The sequence below is a fragment of the Apostichopus japonicus genome, chromosome 18 (assembly GCF_037975245.1).
Source record: "Apostichopus japonicus isolate 1M-3 chromosome 18, ASM3797524v1, whole genome shotgun sequence".
NCBI classification, from domain to species: Eukaryota; Metazoa; Echinodermata; class Holothuroidea; order Aspidochirotida; family Stichopodidae; genus Apostichopus; species Apostichopus japonicus.
Window position 1 is genome coordinate 10,386,332 of NC_092578.1, and position 12,627 is coordinate 10,398,958.

At 36.2% G+C, this 12,627-nt stretch overlaps 1 protein-coding gene across 1 annotated transcript in view; it reads right to left on the reverse strand.

Annotated features, from left to right (window-relative positions):
• Window positions 1–6,407: 6,407 nt before the first annotated feature.
• The window catches only part of LOC139959093 (mucin-2-like), a 39,743-nt gene continuing 33,523 nt past the window's right edge, over window positions 6,408–12,627 (reverse strand). The window contains exons 25-29 of the mRNA XM_071956667.1: window positions 10,880–10,978; window positions 10,227–10,287; window positions 8,287–8,325; window positions 7,532–7,585; window positions 6,408–7,017 (exon numbers count right to left, since the gene is read on the reverse strand). Coding sequence (XP_071812768.1) covers window positions 6,605–7,017; window positions 7,532–7,585; window positions 8,287–8,325; window positions 10,227–10,287; window positions 10,880–10,978 — 666 coding nt within the window. The 3' untranslated portion in view covers window positions 6,408–6,604. The remainder of the gene's footprint in view (window positions 7,018–7,531; window positions 7,586–8,286; window positions 8,326–10,226; window positions 10,288–10,879; window positions 10,979–12,627) is intronic.

Sequence of the window (12,627 nt, forward strand, 5' to 3'; positions counted from 1 at the left end):
AGTCTAACTTACGTTATATACACTTAGCAAGTTTTCATTATCTAAGATGGCTCAATTTCATCAGTCGTCCTCCGATATTCACAGGAAAAGTTGCAATCTTTACTAAGTAGCAACTATCACCCAGAGACAATCTCACTTTAATTCATTACAAAGTATAAACTTCCTTTCAACATCAGTCTCACCCTGACTAACACCACAAACTCATAAAATAAACAAATTAACCAATGTGTCTGAAAATATTTGTCATTGTCAGATGTTTTTCTGTTGATTTGATAGTTGAGATCCCCAAATTTGGAAACAAAGAGGTCACTCTAACCCTAAGGTTATGGTATGACAGTACATCTCAATGCTTTCAACAGAACAGTCACTGAATTTGATAATTACCTAGAGTGGTTGTACTCTCTTCAGTAGTTTCCTCTGTTGTAGTTGTCGAGGGAGCTTAAAGAGGAAAATGTAAAGTAATCAGTCATTCTCCAAAAACTTCTTCTAATACTCAACAAGACTCTAAACTGTACAATATATATGATGTCTAAATCAGGGGGTAGCTCTGCAAACTCTAACCTGAAAAACTGCATAAATCATTCAAGCAGGGTATGTTTGCAACCAAACCACTATTGCTGTTCATGTGCAAGGCCAATATACATGATGAAATATCTTCTTGAATGAGTGACACAACAATATAGTCCATTTAACATCACAACATACATTATTAATTGCTAGGCTTAGTTCACTCTTCCACCAGATGATCGTAATATGTAATATAAATAGAAAAGTTACCAACCTCCAGTAGTCGTAGATTCTGTGGTGGTTGTTGGAGTAGCTAAAAATTGAAAATGGGATTCAGATGTTTCTCAATAAAAATCTCATTATTTCATTCTTTTTTGGGGTATATAGCATATCTATTAGTGTTGGCTAATTACAATGTAAATTGTTCCATTTGTGTATTACAATTCATGCTACTAAAACTGACGGGAAAAGTCAGAAAAGCAAAGTGAACAACAGAAATTTTGTCTCAAAACATAAAGCAAGTCGTCTTTCCATGTAACTATGGCAATCATCTATGAATTAACCTATCAATAGTTAAATTCAGCTGTAATAACTCACCACAAATCTTCACAGTTATCATTTCTTCGTCGAGAGTAATGCCAGACACCAGTAATACGACTTTGTTGATAGCAAATGTTGGCAGCTTTTCTGTAATCGAGTCTGCCTGTCCAAATTCTACAGGAGTTTCACCATCATCATTTTTGATCAGCACATACTCAGAAGTGTCCGAACGCACCACCACAACCTTTATGGTAGCACCCTCCGGGATGCCTTCTCTCAGGTTCAATGTCATCGGAATTCCACCTTCTCCAAGGTTCAAGGTGTATACTTCCACGTCTGTCAGAGTTTCAGAAACTGAGTCGGCTATCTCTTGGGCATCATCAGCAGCTACAGCACTCAACTGGCCGGTCACTACTTTGATGTTTGCTTCTTCGCAAGCTGTGGGGTCAAAAATTCAAAAATCATTTCATTTCAATCATCATAGTTCAATCATGTCTTAACAGAAAAAATACAGAAACAATCATATGGTGTAACCCTACCTTCAGCTTAACCATCCAGTCTCACTTACGTTATATACACTTAGCAAGTTTTCATTATCTAAGATGGCTCAATTTCATCAGTCGTCCTCCGATATTCACAGGAAAAGTTGCAATCTTTACTAAGTAGCAACTATCACCCAGAGACAACCTCACTTTAATTCATTACAAAGTATAAACTTCCTTTCAACATCAGTCTCACCCTGACTAACACCACAAACTCATAAAATAAACAAATTAACCAATGTGTCTGAAAATATTTGTCATTGTCAGATGTTTATCTGTTGATTTGATAGTTGAGATCCCCAAATTTGGAAACAAAGAGGTCACTCTAACCCTAAGGTTATGGTATGACAGTACATCTCAATGCTTTCAACAGAACAGTCACTGAATTTGATAATTACCTAGAGTGGTTGTACTCTCTTCAGTAGTTTCCTCTGTTGTAGTTGTGGAGGGAGCTTAAAGAGGAAAATGTAAAGTAATCAGTCATTCTCCAAAAACTTCTTCTAATACTCAACAAGACTCAAAACTGTACAATATATATGATGTCTAAATCAGGGGGTAGCTCTGCAAACTCTAACCTGAAAAACTGCATAAATCATTCAAGCAGGGTATGTTTGCAACCAAACCACTATTGCTGTTCATGTGCAAGGCCAATATACATGATGAAATATCTTCTTGAATGAGTGACACAACAATATAGTCCATTTAACATCACAACATACATTATTAATTGCTAGGCTTAGTTCACTCTTCCACCAGATGATCGTAATATGTAATATAAATAGAAAAGTTACCAACCTCCAGTAGTCGTAGATTCTGTGGTGGTTGTTGGAGTAGCTAAAAATTGAAAATGGGATTCAGATGTTTCTCAATAAAAATCTCATTATTTCCTTCTTCTTTGGGGTATATAGCATATCTATTAGTGTTGGCTAATTATAATGTAAATTGTTCCATTTGTGTATTACAATTCATGCTACTAAAACTGACGGGAAAAGTCAGAAAAGCAAAGTGAACAACAGAAATTTTGTCTCAAAACATAAAGCAAGTCGTCTTTCCATGTAACTATGGCAATCATCTATGAATTAACCTATCAATAGTTAAATTCAGCTGTAATAACTCACCACAAATCTTCACAGTTATCATTTCTTCGTCGAGAGTAATGCCAGACACCAGTAATACGACTTTGTTGATAGCAAATGTTGGCAGCTTTTCTGTAATCGAGTCTGCCTGTCCAAATTCTACAGGAGTTTCACCATCATCATTTTTGATCAGCACATACTCAGAAGTGTCCGAACGCACCACCACAACCTTTATGGTAGCACCCTCCGGGATGCCTTCTCTCAGGTTCAATGTCATCGGAATTCCACCTTCTCCAAGGTTCAAGGTGTATACTTCCACGTCTGTCAGAGTTTCAGAAACTGAGTCGGCTATCTCTTGGGCATCATCAGCAGCTACAGCACTCAACTGGCCGGTCACTACTTTGATGTTTGCTTCTTCGCAAGCTGTGGGGTCAAAAATTCAAAAATCATTTCATTTCAATCATCATAGTTCAATCATGTCTTAACAGAAAAAATACAGAAACAATCATATGGTGTAACCCTACCTTCAGCTTAACCATCCAGTCTCACTTACGTTATATACACTTAGCAAGTTTTCATTATCTAAGATGGCTCAATTTCATCAGTCGTCCTCCGATATTCACAGGAAAAGTTGCAATCTTTACTAAGTAGCAACTATCACCCAGAGACAACCTCACTTTAATTCATTACAAAGTATAAACTTCCTTTCAACATCAGTCTCACCCTGACTAACACCACAAACTCATAAAATAAACAAATTAACCAATGTGTCTGAAAATATTTGTCATTGTCAGATGTTTTTCTGTTGATTTGATAGTTGAGATCCCCAAATTTGGAAACAAAGAGGTCACTCTAACCCTAAGGTTATGGTATGACAGTACATCTCAAATCTTTCAAGAGAACAGTCACTGAATTTGATAATTACCTAGAGTGGTTGTACTCTCTTCAGTAGTTTCCTCTGTTGTAGTTGTGGAGGGAGCTTAATGAGGAAAATATAAAGTAATCATTCATACTTCAAATACTTCTTTTAATACTCAACAAGTTTCTAGGCTGTACAATATATGTCTAAATCAGGGGGTAGCCCTCCAAACTCTTACCTGAAAACCTGCAGAAATCATTCAAGCAGGGTATGTTTGCAACCAAACCACTACCGCTGTTCATGTGCAAGGCCAATAAACATGATGACATATCTTCTTGATTGAGTGACACAACAATATAGTCCCTTTAACATCACAACATACATTATTAATTGCTAAGCTTAGTTCACTCTTCCACCAGATGTAGAGCAAGCCTCCTTTCAACATAAGAATCATTGGCAGATCTTGTATTTCATCATCTTGTAATACTAATGCATCTTCTAGATGACAAAATACTCCTAACAGCTACAGCATCTATGGTGTTTGCACTCCTTACTTCGTCCATTACATTTGATGCCTCTTACGTATCTACTGCCAAAATCCTCACAGTTTCAAGTTGGTCAATTGATTATCATCCTTTCACATCCACAATCTTATACTTCAACTTAAAGTTTCATTCAAGATGATTATAACAGTACTGCATTTGCTTCCAACAAGTTCAATTCTGCAAGAAACTTTGCAACCAAATCAAAATCTTTGACACAATCAATTGCAGTGGAGATTGATCGTAATATGTAATATAAATAGAAAAGTTACCAACCTCCAGTAGTCGTAGCTTCTGTGGTGGTTGTTGGAGTAGCTAAAAATTAAAAATGGGATTCAGGTGTTTCTTAATAAAAATCTCATTATTTCCTTCTTCTTTGGGGTATATAGCATATCTATTAGTGTTCGCTAATTATAATGTAAATTGTTACATTTGTGAATTACAATTCATGCTACTAAAACTGACGAGAAAAGCCAGAAAAGCAAAGTGAACAACAGAAATTTTGTCTCAAAACATAAAGAAAGTGGTCTTTCCATGTAACTATGGCAATCTTCTATGAATTAACCTATCAATAGTTAAAATTCAGATGTAATAACTCACCACAAATCTCAACATTCATCCTTTCTTGGTTCATAGATATGCCAGACACCAGTAATACGACTTTGTTTATAGCAAATGTTGGCAGCTTTTCTGTAATCGAGTCTGCTGGTCCAAATTCTACAGGAGTTTCACCATCATCATTTTTGATCAGCACATACTCAGAAGTGTCCGAACGCACTACTACAACTTTAATGGTAGTACCCTCCGGGAGGCCTTGGTGCAGGTATAATGTTATCGGAATTCCACCTTCTCCAAGGTTCAAGGCCACTACTTCCACGTCTGTCAGAGTTTCAGAAACTGAGTCAGCTATCTCTTCGGCATCATCAGCAGCTACAGCACTCAACAGGCCGGTCACAAATTTGATGTTTGCTTCTTCGCAAGCTGTGGGGTCAATAATTCAAAAATCATTTCATTTCAATCATCATAGTTCAAACATGTCTGAACAGAAACAAATAAAGAAATAATCACACGGTGTATCCTACCTTCAGCTAAACCATCCAGTCTAACTTACGTTATATACACGTAGCAAGTTTTTATCATCTAAGATGTCTCAATTTCATCAGTCATCTTCCTATATTCACAGGAAAAGTTGCAATGTTTACTAAGTAGCAACTATCACCCAGAGACAACCTCACTTTAATTCATTACAAAGTATAAACTTCCTTTCAACATCAGTCTCACCCTGACTAACTAACATGTCAACCACATACTCATAAAATAAACAAATTAACCAATGTGTCTGCATAATATTTGTCATTGTTAGATGATTTTCTGTTGATTTGATAGTTGAGATCCCCAAATTTGGAAACAAAGAGGTCACTCTAACCCTTAGCTTATGGTATGACAGTACATCTCAAATCTTTCAAGAGAACAGTCACTGAATTTGATAATTACCTAGAGTGGTTGTACTCTCTTCAGTAGTTTCCTCTGTTGTAGTTGTGGAGGGAGCTTAATGAGGAAAATATAAAGTAATCATTCATACTTCAAATACTTCTTTTAATACTCAACAAGTTTCTAGGCTGTACAATATATGTCTAAATCAGGGGGTAGCCCTCCAAACTCTTACCTGAAAACCTGCAGAAATCATTCAAGCAGGGTATGTTTGCAACCAAACCACTACCGCTGTTCATGTGCAAGGCCAATAAACATGATGACATATCTTCTTGATTGAGTGACACAACAATATAGTCCCTTTAACATCACAACATACATTATTAATTGCTAAGCTTAGTTCACTCTTCCACCAGATGTAGAGCAAGCCTCCTTTCAACATAAGAATCATTGGCAGATCTTGTATTTCATCATCTTGTAATACTAATGCATCTTCTAGATGACAAAATACTCCTAACAGCTACAGCATCTATGGTGTTTGCACTCCTTACTTCGTCCATTACATTTGATGCCTCTTACGTATCTACTGCCAAAATCCTCACAGTTTCAAGTTGGTCAATTGATTATCATCCTTTCACATCCACAATCTTATACTTCAACTTAAAGTTTCATTCAAGATGATTATAACAGTACTGCATTTGCTTCCAACAAGTTCAATTCTGCAAGAAACTTTGCAACCAAATCAAAATCTTTGACACAATCAATTGCAGTGGAGATTGATCGTAATATGTAATATAAATAGAAAAGTTACCAACCTCCAGTAGTCGTAGCTTCTGTGGTGGTTGTTGGAGTAGCTAAAAATTAAAAATGGGATTCAGGTGTTTCTTAATAAAAATCTCATTATTTCCTTCTTCTTTGGGGTATATAGCATATCTATTAGTGTTCGCTAATTATAATGTAAATTGTTACATTTGTGAATTACAATTCATGCTACTAAAACTGACGAGAAAAGCCAGAAAAGCAAAGTGAACAACAGAAATTTTGTCTCAAAACATAAAGAAAGCGGTCTTTCCATGTAACTATGGCAATCTTCTATGAATTAACCTATCAATAGTTAAAATTCAGATGTAATAACTCACCACAAATCTCAACATTCATCCTTTCTTGGTTCATAGATATGCCAGACACCAGTAATACGACTTTGTTTATAGCAAATGTTGGCAGCTTTTCTGTAATCGAGTCTGCTGGTCCAAATTCTACAGGAGTTTCACCATCATCATTTTTGATCAGCACATACTCAGAAGTGTCCGAACGCACCACTACAACTTTAATGGTAGTACCCTCCGGGAGGCCTTGGTGCAGGTATAATGTTATCGGAATTCCACCTTCTCCAAGGTTCAAGGCCACTACTTCCACGTCTGTCAGAGTTTCAGAAACTGAGTCAGCTATCTCTTCGGCATCATCAGCAGCTACAGCACTCAACAGGCCGGTCACAAATTTGATGTTTGCTTCTTCGCAAGCTGTGGGGTCAATAATTCAAAAATCATTTCATTTCAATCATCATAGTTCAAACATGTCTGAACAGAAACAAATAAAGAAACAATCACACGGTGTAACCCTACCTTCAGCTAAACCATCCAGTCTAACTTACGTTATATACACGTAGCAAGTTTTTATCATCTAAGATGTCTCAATTTCATCAGTCATCTTCCTATATTCACAGGAAAAGTTGCAATGTTTACTAAGTAGCAACTATCACCCAGAGACAACCTCACTTTAATTCATTACAAAGTATAAACTTCCTTTCAACATCAGTCTCACCATGACTAACTAACATGTCAACCACATACTCATAAAATAAACAAATTAACCAATGTGTCTGCATAATATTTGTCATTGTTAGATGATTTTCTGTTGATTTGATAGTTGAGATCCCCAAATTTGGAAACAAAGAGGTCACTCTAACCCTAAGGTTATGGTATGACAGTACATCTCAAATCTTTCAAGAGAACAGTCACTGAATTTGATAATTACCTAGAGTGGTTGTACTCTCTTCAGTAGTTTCCTCTGTTGTAGTTGTGGAGGGAGCTTTATGAGGAAAATATAAAGTAATCATTCATACTTCAAATACTTCTTTTAATACTCAACAAGTTTCTAGGCTGTACAATATATGTCTAAATCAGGGGGTAGCCCTCCAAACTCTTACCTGAAAACCTGCAGAAATCATTCAAGCCGGGTATGTTTGCAACCAAACCACTACCGCTGTTCATGTGCAAGGCCAATAAACATGATGACATATCTTCTTGATTGAGTGACACAACAATATAGTCCCTTTAACATCACAACATACATTATTAATTGCTAAGCTTAGTTCACTCTTCCACCAGATGTACCTGCAGAGCAAGCCTCCTTCCAACATAAGAATCATTGGCAGATCTTGTTTTTCATCATCTTGTAATACTAATGCATCTTCTAGATGACAAAATACTCCTAACAGCTACAGCATCTATGGTGTTTGCACTCCTTACTTCGTCCATTACATTTGATGCCTCCTACGTATCTACTGCCAAAATCCTCACAGTTTCAAGTTGGTCAATTGATTATCATCCTTTCACATCCACAATCTTATACTTCAACTTAAAGTTTCATTCAAGATTATAACAGTACTGCATTTGCTTCCAACAAGTTCAACTCCACAAGAAACTTTGCAACCACATCCAATTTTTCACAATATCAACTGCAGTGGAGATTGATCGTAATATGTCATATAAATAGAAAAAGTTACCAACCTCCAGCAGTTGTAGTTCCTGTGGTGGTTGTTGGAGTAGCTAAAAATTAAAAAATGTGATTCAGGTGTTACTTAAAAAAAATCTCAGTATTTCTTCTTCTTCTTCTTCGGGGTATATAGCTTATCTGTTTTTGTTCGCTGATTATAATGTAAGCTGTTCCATATGTGTATTACATTTCTTGCTACTTTAACTGACGGGAAAAGTCAGAAAAACAGAAATATTGTCTCAAAGCATAAAGAAAGTGGTCTTTCCATGTAACTATGTCAATCATCTATGGATTAACTTATCACTAGTTTCAACTCAGATGTAAAAACTCACCACAATCTTCACAGTTATCAATTCTTCATTGAGAGTAATGCCAGACACTAGAAATACAAATCTGTTTACAGCAAATGTTGACAGCTGTTTTGTAATCAAGTCTGCCTGTCCAAATTCTACAGGAGTTGCACCTCAATTGCCCTGATATGTCATTTACTACCACAGATGTCAATAAGGATCTTGTGCTCACCAAGATGGCATTTTGCATGTATCATGTTTACATTGTTTTCTAACAAATTAACTCTGTTGACCTCAAATGACTTTGACTGTCATTTAATTACAAAAGGCTTTCAAGGTCATTGAAGCTTTACTTTGCAGGTATTATGTCTGAAAAGCTTTCAGATTTTGACTATAGTAGACCTTATATCATTTTATCTCCACCAATTCAAAGGTTTCTTTTACTCACCAGGTATATCCACATACTTACTATGAAGTTCATGCAAGCTTTGCTTTTTCAGTTACATTGTTTACAAGATGTACTGTCATTCAATAGGTTTGCTTGTACTCACCCAGGGTATCTACACTATGACCTTCACCAATGTATACTTTTCAGTTACTGTGTTTCTAAGCATTGGCGCCACATACACATGCACACATGCCTGTAATATGATAAAGTCAGTTATATGCATGACTATTATAAGCTACCATACTTTTGAATTGAGTTAACAGATGTACTGTGCATGTGTCTAAATTCAGTGCTTGTAGACACACCACACATCTCTCTCTTGTGCTTCAAACAGTCAGGGCAGAACATCAATAAATAACTGTGTAAGCTACATTGAGATTCTCTGTACTTTCTGACCATGAAAGTTGAGAAGCACAGAGCCACACAAGCACAGTGCATGTACTAAATAACGTTGATACTACCAATGTATTCTCTATTACAGACATGAAACAGATTTTCTCTGGGCATGGGATCCCCAACAAGGTCATCAGCAGCAATGGACCAGAGTGCAGTAGTCACATTTTCAAAACATTTCCCAGAAATGGGATTCTGAACACATGTAATCTAAATTCTGTCAGATTTAAATTCCTGGATGAGTGTATGTATTTTTGAACACCTATTGTATACAGCCCTTCAATAAACTATGCATAACTTGACCAAACTATGTTCACCAAAAGAAATTAAAGCTTCGGAGAACTCACATGAGTTGTATAGCTTTATTTTTTGGAGATACCATGTTTGCAATATTTTAAAACTTTCAAACCTGTTGACCCCATGTGACCATTAACCTCTACCAACTGCACTAGGATTCTTGCACTCACCAAGCTAGATCTATAAGGTCAACAAAGACATAATTTCTGAGGTATTGTGTATACAAAGTTTTTAGACTTTTTACACTTTTGACCTGAAATGACATTTGTCCTTCACAGAAAAGGATAGGGGTCTTGCACTCAATAAATTGGATCCACATACCAAGTAGGAAGTTAATCTGCCATGAAAGTTTTGAGTTACTGTGTTTCCAAGCAAGTGTCACATACACACACACACTCACCATCACATAGATTCCTTTTGCCTACGGCATATCAAGAATACAGTCATTTCAGTTTTCAGGTTTCGTAGACCACACTGTCTTACATATACCATACAGCTTGCATTAAAAGATGGGTTAGAAGCTTACTTTCTCTGATGCATTCACAGCATTTGTCTTCACAGTCTTCATTTAATACAAGCATCATTCCCTGCAAACATTAAAAAGAATGCAAACTTTACTGAAGTACCATAATGAAAAACAGTTATTGCTTTCAGTTTTTACAAATAGGCCAATTAAATAACATTGCCTATGCATTGCCTAGAAGATAATGAGCTCAATGCTATTCCTTCAAAATATTATAATTTTAAAGATCTGCCTGTTTCCACACCATAGCATTTAATGGGCTCATAATAACTGAAAAACAGAACATAAAATCATAAGGTGTACTATTGCAACAGCAAACTAGTTAATATTCAATTAAGATATGGGTTAAAATCAGCTCACCAGAGAAAAGGAAGACCTAACCACAAGCTTGTTTCAAAGCCAAATCATCACATAAAAACCTGATGAAGCTTATAGTACATCTACATATTACTATGCCAAATGTATACATCAAGATGTCTCTCAGTTCTTTCACAGTAAAGAAATTTCTATTACTCTATGCAAGAATGTGGACACAAAAATCAGACACATTATTACTATCCAACATCGACAAACCAAATATGAAGTTCAGCCACTCATTTTGTCACTAGAGCTAGTCATTTTTATTTTATATAAATTTAAGCGAAACGCCAACTTACCTGACCACAAACAAGGTTGCAGGTTTTCATACACTCAGTTGTACCAGCACTGCAAGAACAATGAATGCAGGATAGACTGCCAACCCAGGTTGTCCCATCCTAAAATGACAAATATTTAAGATATAAATTTTTTTTGCGCCTTGAGCACCCCACAGGGCGGATATGTGTGCGCATTATAAATCGCTATTTATTATTATTATTATTATCTATCATAACATCCTTAAAATCCGTTCCAGTTATATTTTGCTCTTACAATTTCAATTTTTCAGATTTCTGTAGCTTTTGTTTACAAATACTTAAAAGAAAGGAATAGATACTTTTTAAGATGTTGTATTAACAAACCAGAAAGCTCGCAGGCATGTTATATGAGAAAAGTTAATGTAGGAATACACACAGCAGATCCAAGTTCATCCCCAATCTTTGCATTTAAAGTTATCCTATTTGCAAACTTTTAAACCTCTCTTGCCCTCAAATGATCTTTAACCTTCACAAAACCTAAATGCAAAACTGCATTGTGGTTCCGATGATGTAACATGTGCACTTTTCATGAATCTGACGTAATGTATAGTGAGGGTGTACAACATAATTGATCTTAGTAGTACCAGAGAAAAGCAGTGTGATGAGACAAACAATAAATTCACAATGACACAGGCTGTCCTGAACTGAGCATTGACCTCAACAACAAGCTTTTTGTACTAAATGTGATACATCAACATCTGTCCTTGTTGAAATATTGTGTAAAACATGGTTTTCACAATTTGACCCCCTAACGACCATTGACCTCAGCCCACAACATTAGCCTTCTTGCACTCAATGTGGTACAATTACATACCGAAAATGCCATAAGTCCAAGCTTCCATTGCAATATTATGTTTTGGCAGGTGCGTTAGTGTAGAGAGACAGGTAAGAAGGGAGTGACGTAAATGTTTGGCATTTGTTGACTTCAAACGACCTTTGACCTTCTCCAAAATCTATTGGTGGCTTTTACTCAATGTTTTACACCTTCATAACAAGTTAGAGATCAGCCTAAGCTTCCAATATTGAGATATTTACAAGGTTTTCACAATATCATCTCGGGTGACTCAAAATGACCTTTGACTTCCACCAAAACAATAGGCTTCTTGTACTCAATGTGGTACTTCTACACTCTAAATATGAGGTCTGCCAAAGCTTACCTTTCTGAGATATTGTATTTACAAGGTTTTCACAATTTGAACCCTGGTGACTCCAAATGACCTTTGACCTCCACAAAAAAACAATAGGCTTCTTGTACTCAATGTAGGACTTTTACACACCAAATATGAATTGGTCCAACCTTCCCTTCTTCAGATATCGTGTTTACAAGTTGGGCATCACAAACACACACCCACACACGCCATCATAGAAGCAAAGGTTACGATTTTCAACGTAACCAAAAAGGGTTCTTTTACTCATTGATCTACATACTAAGAATGAAGTTAAACCTTCATGTGCTTTTTGAGTAAGAGGGTTTACAAGTACACACAGATGCCATTACCATCACAAAGATTCTTTTTCCTTTGGCAAGGAGTCTACAAGATAAATCACACACAGTATAAACTCTAATTGATAGTTATAACGACTTACAACAGAGATATGATTTAGAGCACATCAAATTATGAAAAACAATTGACGGCTCACTTGGTAAGATAGCTCACAGCAATAAAAAGAAAGGATCAGACAAACCAGCTTCCAAAACTGCAACTCTTACTTGCCATTCTTTCAATAAG